Below are 7,678 nucleotides of genomic sequence, written 5' to 3' on the forward strand. Positions count from 1 at the left end.
CTTCGACCTCATGGCCATGGTTTTTGCTGTGACATACACTGTTAGCTGTGGGATCTTGTATAGACAGGTGTGTGCCTTTCCAAATCATGTCCAATTGACCACAGGTGGACTAAAATCAAGTTGTAGAAACATCTCAAGGACGATCAATGGAAACAGGATGCACCTGAGCTCAATTTCAAGTCTCATAGCGAAGGGTATGAATACTTATGTAAATAAGGTGTTTCTGTTTTTATTTTTAATACATTTGCAAAAATTTCTAACAACTTGTTTTCACATTGTCATTATGGGGTATTGTGATGTCATTATTGGGTATTGTGATGTCATTATTGGGTATTGTGATGTCATTATTGGGTATTGTGATGTCATTATGGGGTATTGTGTGTAGATTGCTGGGGGCATTTTTTGTATTTAATCAATTTTAGAATAAGGCTGTAATGTAACAACATTTGGGAAAAGTCAAGGGGTCTGAATACTTTCCTGAGGCACCGTACATTATTATATTTAGGAATCTAGTGAAGTTAAAGTTGAAGTTGTCAAAAATATAAATGGTAAAGTAAAATACAGATACCCAAAAAAAACAACTCTCCCTCTCTTTTTCCACTGTCTCTCTTCTCCAATAAAATGCTTTGCTAACAGGCCACCGGGACACTTGTTCACCCCCAGACTCCTTGCTCTCTCCTGGGTGCAGGCCTAGCTGGGTCCCCCTGTCTCCCAGCACCATAGAGACATGATTGAAAAGCCCTCTGTGCCAAAAGCCCATTATGTCCCTGGTCACAATGCCTGAGGGGGCACACATTCATGGAACGAGTGCCCTGCCAATGGCCTGTTGATTGATTCTGTTAAAGAGGCTTATAAATGTGTGTTATGCTGCTGGAGGAGAGAGAGAGAAAGAGAGTGTTGTCTATAGTGTATAGAAGAGGACAGGCCATACCACAGATATCCTATTAAATTATATATGTAATTCTATGGGCCACACAATCTAACTTGCTACTAGCCATTCAGGCTTGATTGAGTGTCGACTTGGAATTCAGTAGCCATATTTAATATACAGTACGTTCTGTTTGTATTTGGCCATTTAATGTCAACAGTCAGCAGCACGCTCCATGCACGTACACTTCATGGGTTAACTGGTACTTCCTGTCACTGTCAAACGGGGCTTTCTGCAGGCACTCATTACTGCTTGGATTGAAAGCTTGGGCTCTGAAGACCTTCTACTGTAAATGAGGATTGATAGCGGCAGGATAGCTAGGTAGTTTAATGGAATCACAACGCATTGTGGATATGGAAATAGCGCCTTTTTTTATTCCTCTGTCCCGCTATTTATTTGTCTGGTGTAGATGTTGCCATGGTAACCAACACAGGAAAACGTACAGGAGTACCATGTTAGACGGTAGCAGCAGGATTAGTGTTTACAGCAGTACCACCTTAGACAGTAGCAGCAGGACTAGTGTTTACAGTAGTACCACCTTACAGACAGTAGCAGGTAGCAGGAGTAGTGTTTACAGTAGTACCACGTTACAGACGGTAGCAGGTAGCAGCAGGACTAGTGTTTACAGTAGTACCACGTTACAGACGGTAGCAGCAGGAGTAGTGTTTACAGTAGTACCACGTTAGACGGTAGCAGCAGGACTAGTGTTTACAGTAGTACCACGTTACAGACAGTAGCAGCAGGACTAGTGTTTACAGTAGTACCACGTTAGACGGTAGCAGCAGGACTAGTGTTTACAGTAGTACCACCTTACAGACAGGAGCAGGTAGCAGCAGGAGTAGTGTTTACAGTAGTACCACCTTACAGACGGTAGCTGCAGGACTAGTGTTTACAGTAGTACCACCTTACAGACAGGAGCAGGTAGCAGCAGGAGTAGTGTTTACAGTAGTACCACCTTACAGACGGTAGCAGGTAGCAGAAGGAGTAGTGTTTACAGTAGTACCACCTTACAGACGGTAGCAGGTAGTAGGCAGGAGTAGTGTTTACAGTAGTACCACCTTACAGACGGTAGCTGCAGGACTAGTGTTTACAGTAGTACCACCTTACAGACAGGAGCAGGTAGCAGCAGGAGTAGTGTTTACAGTAGTACCACCTTACAGACGGTAGCTGCAGGACTAGTGTTTACAGTAGTACCACCTTACAGACAGGAGCAGGTAGCAGCAGGAGTAGTGTTTACAGTAGTACCACCTTACAGACGGTAGCAGCAGGAGTTGTGTTTACAGTAGTACCACCTTACAGACAGTAGCAGGTAGCAGAAGGAGTAGTGTTTACAGTAGTACCACGTTAGACGGTAGCAGCAGGACTAGTGTTTACAGTAGTACCACCTTACAGACAGGAGCAGGTAGCAGCAGGAGTAGTGTTTACAGTAGTACCACCTTACAGACGGTAGCAGCAGGACTAGTGTTTACAGTAGTACCACCTTACAGACAGGAGCAGGTAGCAGCAGGAGTAGTGTTTACAGTAGTACCACCTTACAGACGGTAGCAGCAGGAGTTGTGTTTACAGTAGTACCACCTTACAGACAGTAGCAGGTAGCAGAAGGAGTAGTGTTTACAGTAGTACCACCTTACAGACGGTAGCAGCAGGACTAGTGTTTACAGTAGTTTAGTTTTGGAGTCATTTATTAGTGAAAAGGAATCAAACAAAGCCATTGTACTAGCTGTGAGTTACTAGAGATGTCCATCTACTACACTAAATCTGGACCTCAAAGACCATTCCCATTGTGATTTGCATTCTTCCCCTCTAATCAAGGTCTGTGTTTAGTCCTGGGATATCAGGTCAGTGCAATGAATGATCAGGTAGAACAGAACACCAGCAGTACTCTGAACCTCCGGGCTGGGATTTGAATACCCTTGTACTACACCGTGAAATAATATCTTCTTCTTCTTGTCCTAGATGTTACACAACAAGCATGTGATGGTGCGTGTGGGAGGAGGCTGGGAGACTTTTGAGAGCTACCTGCTGAAACACGACCCATGTCGGATGCTCCAGATCTCCAGAGTGGAGGGGAAGGCCTTTCCCATGTCCCCCAAGTCCCCCAACACCAAGGACCTCACCCCAGACAGCTACTTGGTGGTGGCCGCACACTACCGCAGCAAGAAGTAAAGATGGCCGCCTACTACCGCAACAAGAAGTAAAGATGGCCGCCTACTACCGCAACAAGAAGTAAAGATGGCCGCCTACTACCGCAACAAGAAGTAAAGATGGCCGTACACTACCGCAGCAAAAAGTCAACTGACGCTTCAACCAAGGGGATCAGTTTGAGCAATGCGAGGATGGTGGTGGTGGCCTACTACCGCAACAAGAAGTAAAGATGGCCACCTACTACCGCAACAAGAAGTAAAGATGGCCACCTACTACCGCAACAAAAAGTAAAAATGGCCGCCTACTACCGCAACAAGAAGTAAAGATGGCCGCCTACTACCGCAACAAAAAGTAAAAATGGCCGCCTACTACCGCAACAAGAAGTAAAGATGGCCGCCTACTACCGCAACAAGAAGTAAAGATGGCCACCTACTACCGCAACAAGAAGTAAAGATGGCCAACTACTACCGCAACAAAAAGTAAAAATGGCCACCTACTACCGCAACAAGAAGTAAAGATGGCCGCCTACTACCGCAACAAAAAGTAAAAATGGCCGCCTACTACCACAACAAGAAGTAAAGATGGCCGCCTACTACCGCAACAAGAAGTAAAGTTGGCCGCCTACTACCGCAACAAGAAGTAAAGTTGGCCGCCTACTACCGCAACAAGAAGTAAAAATGGCCGCCTGCTACCACAACAAGAAGTAAAGTTGGCCGCCTACTACCGCAACAAGAAGTAAAAATGGCCGCCTGCTACCGCAACAAGAAGTAAAGATGGCCGCCTGCTACCGCAACAAGAAGTAAAGATGGCCGCCTACTACCGCAACAAGAAGTAAAGATGGCCGCCTACTACCGCAACAAGAAGTAAAGACATTCATGAGGACCTGAGGAAATGACCTCTTGCCTTTCCCAACTAGCAAAACTGATTGAAATGACAGTGACACAGAGGGTAAAGCCAGCTGACACAGTGTCATTCCAACCAGATTCCAACCAGTTGCTGTCTTCTAGTTGATGTAAGCCACAGCCGGCCCACCTGAGCTACAGAACAGACAGTGGCCAGCAGGTATATATCTCCTGTCCTAGCAGTCACGGCGAACTAGCGTCAACGTGACAGTTTGATTTGGATTTACAGCCTTTGAGAATTATCTATGCAATCATTTTGACAATCATTTTGACAATCATTTTGACAATCATTTTTAGCCGGGGATTGAGGCTGGTATATTTGGTACTAAAAGCATGTTTTCTAATGTTACCTTGTGTGTATTTTGTTTGACTTTTGTCATTCATTCATTTAATAGTGTGAAAGTATAGTATGACTTCTGTAATAATGGATATATTCTGAATAATGATTGGATACTGGTCAAGCTAAATCTGGACATGTTCCACCAATCATGTTCCTCCTACGGTTCCACCAATCATGTTCCTCCTACGGTTCCACCAATCATGGGCTTTCTCCTTTCCTTGTTTTCTAAATATGCAGCTACACCACACAAGGGAAGATAATCATGGCTAAAACAATATGTTTTTTAAATGTAATCCCACCATCGGTCACAGTACAGGCTTACTGGTTACCACGCCCAGGGACCTGTCTCTGGCTTGAGCTTTTTTGCTTTAAAGACCAAAGGGTTCCACCATTCATTCTAATGGAAGTCAACATTTAAAATCTGTTTGAAATAGTGCTACTTTATTATGTTAAAAGTCCTGACTAATATGAATAGCTTATACGTAGGATGTGTTTGTTATGATTATGTATCTCTGTAATGTCTATTAATTTCTCCAATGTGCTATTATGTGTGATTTCTCTTTTTTTCCATGAGCTAGTTTGTCTCTCCTGTTTTTTGAAGTTAAAAGCTTTTGATAATTTGTTAATTTTAGGAACGCTATTAATTAACATCATTATTGTGAGAAGATTATTTCTGAGGATTAAAGAGACAATCAAATGTAGAATATTTACTTGAATTCTTGTGAATGGCAATAGGACTGATCCAGATAACATGTATTGTATGGTCGGTCGGTCGGTCGGTCTACGATAACTTAGATTTGTGTCCATTCAACCTCATCCCCTGACCAAATTGCTAGAGAGCTGGCTGGTGGACAATACTAGTGTTGATTGCTACTTTACTGACACCTACTGGTATGTTACGGTACTGTAAATGGCCATCCACAACTACAACGTGATGACTGGCACTGGCCTGTTCCAAGTAGCCTTGCGAAACCAGACTAACAGACCTTTTTATTCAACCAACCCGTCAGAGCAACCTCCAGTCAGGTCTAATCCTCTTTTTTATTCACATTTACAATGTAACCTGTTTTACAACAGCATATAAATTGGAGTCGTTATCCTTCATCAAGGTTATTCAGTCACAGAACAAAATGTCTATTTTACACACTCTAGCCTATAGTGCTGTGCACTACTTTTGAACAGGACCCCCTAGGGTTGTGTTCTAAAATGTACATGACAGGGAATCTTTTTTTTTTTTTGGTAGAGCCTGTAGCACCGACAGATCACTGCTGGGTTACATTACTGATTAGAACTGTGAACCAACCAGGAACTACTAGAATTCAATAACATCACTTTATTCACACAAACTACTAGAATACACAAACAATCACCAAGACAACACATCCATTTTATAATACAATGTATTGAATTTATTTTAAAAGAGGACGGAACATTAGAAGAGTGCATTAGATTAGAATCATTCAAACAGAATAGGGCCCGGTTTCCCAAAAGTATGTTAAGGATAAATTAATCGTTAGAACCTTCGTAGGAGCATCGTACAATTTCCCGGGCGGTTTCACAAAGCCATTGTTATTAACGTTGCACCGGAAAACGCTCGTAATCTAATAAACTACCTCAGAACAGCTAAATGCGACGTTACATGTTTTTGTTATTCACAGATCTCCGGTAAATATGAACCTAGAATCACATGGGGTTTTCCGTCTGTCACCGCCAATGACATCTGAACAAAGTTGACTACAAATACAAAGTTTCCAATGCCTTTGCAATTTATACAAACAAGCTATAGGCCCATTTTAATCCTATTTAAATACATGTAATGTTCAATCAATTGAATTATATTTTGTTACTTGAAGGCTACTTACTGTCTGTAATTTGTCTCAATATATTTAATGATAGGTAGCCTAACGTGCGCAATGTGTCAAATCTGTGATTCAGTGCATTTTATTGGGTATGCACAAGCATTACAATAAACCGCTTCTATTTGCAGCCGTATGTGGTAATCTCTAAGAGTTGATCCGTCATCGGTATTGGGAAATAATTATGTTAAAGTAAGATTTGAATGAAGAGCGATTATCATAGAGCAGCGCTCCCTTTTCTTTCGATCCTATCAGTAGACACGTCGTGAACGTTCTCTCTGCGTGGTGCTTTGGGAAACGCATGTTACATGTTACGCCGTTGTAGGAAAGATGCATCATTAAAACACTCAGTTCCATTGCTTATCGGGAAACCGGGCCAAAAACAGAACATTAAACTATACCGAACAAACATACACTGCTCAAAAAATAAAGGGAACACTTAAACAACACAATGTAACTCCAAGTCAATCACACTTCTGTGAAATCAAACTGTCCACTTAGGAAGCAACACTGATTGACAATAAATGTCGCATGCTGTTGTGCAAATGGAATAGAAAACGGGTGGAAATTATAGGCAATTAGCAAGACACCCCCAATAAAGGAGTGGTTCTGCAGGTGATAACCACAGACCACTTCTCAGTTCCTATGCTTCCTGGCTGATGTTTTGGTCACTTTTGAATGCTGGTGGTGCTTTCACTCTAGTGGTAGCATGAGACGGAGTCTATAACCCACACAAGTGGCTCAGGTAGTGCAGCTCATCCAGGATGGCACATCAATGCGAGCTGTGGCAAGAAGGTTTGCTGTGTCTGTCAGCGTAGTCCAGAGCATGGAGGCGCTACCAGGAGACAGGCCAGTACATCAGGAGACGTGGAGGAGGCCGTAGGAGGGCAACAACCCAGCAGCAGGACCGCTACCTCCGCCTTTGTGCAAGGAGGAGCAGGAGGAGCACTGCCAGAGCCCTGCAAAATGACCTCCAGCAGGCCACAAATGTGCATGTGTCTGCTCAAACGGTCAGAAACAGACTCCATGAGGGTGGTATGAGGGCCCGACGTCCACAGGTGGGGGTTGTGCTTACAGCCCAACACCGTGCAGGACGTTTGGCATTTGCCAGAGAACACCAAGATTGGCAAATTCGCCACTGGCGCCCTGTGCTCTTCACAGATGAAAGCAGGTTCACACTGAGCACATGTGACAGACGTGACAGAGTCTGGAGACGCCGTGGAGAACGTTCTGCTACCTGCAACATCCTCCAGCATGACCGGTGTTATGTTCTGTTAATTACTGATGTCCCCTTTAAGGCGGGAGCACCCTTGGTCATGCGCAGTGTTGTTCTATGTTATTCTGGTACTAACTTGTTTGAGTCAATGTGAAGCTCCAGTTCAATTGCTTGTATTCAGAGTCTTTCTTATTACATCAATAAGTACTAAGTGTTAAGACACTACAACCGGTTTGGCGGTGGGTCAGTCATGGTGTGGGGTGGCATTTCTTTGGGGGGCCGCACAGCCCT

At 43.6% G+C, this 7,678-nt stretch overlaps 1 protein-coding gene across 1 annotated transcript in view; it reads left to right on the forward strand.

The window, feature by feature from the left end:
- LOC139405193 (growth arrest-specific protein 2-like) overlaps nt 1-3,631 on the forward strand; it is a 48,075-nt gene extending 44,444 nt beyond the window's left edge. The window contains exon 8 of the mRNA XM_071147623.1: nt 2,885-3,631. Coding sequence (XP_071003724.1) covers nt 2,885-3,094 — 210 coding nt within the window. The 3' untranslated portion in view covers nt 3,095-3,631. The remainder of the gene's footprint in view (nt 1-2,884) is intronic.
- Nucleotides 3,632-7,678: the final 4,047 nt, after the last annotated feature.

The sequence above is a fragment of the Oncorhynchus clarkii genome, unplaced genomic scaffold (genome assembly GCF_045791955.1).
Source record: "Oncorhynchus clarkii lewisi isolate Uvic-CL-2024 unplaced genomic scaffold, UVic_Ocla_1.0 unplaced_contig_12468_pilon_pilon, whole genome shotgun sequence".
Taxonomy (NCBI): Eukaryota; Metazoa; Chordata; class Actinopteri; order Salmoniformes; family Salmonidae; genus Oncorhynchus; species Oncorhynchus clarkii.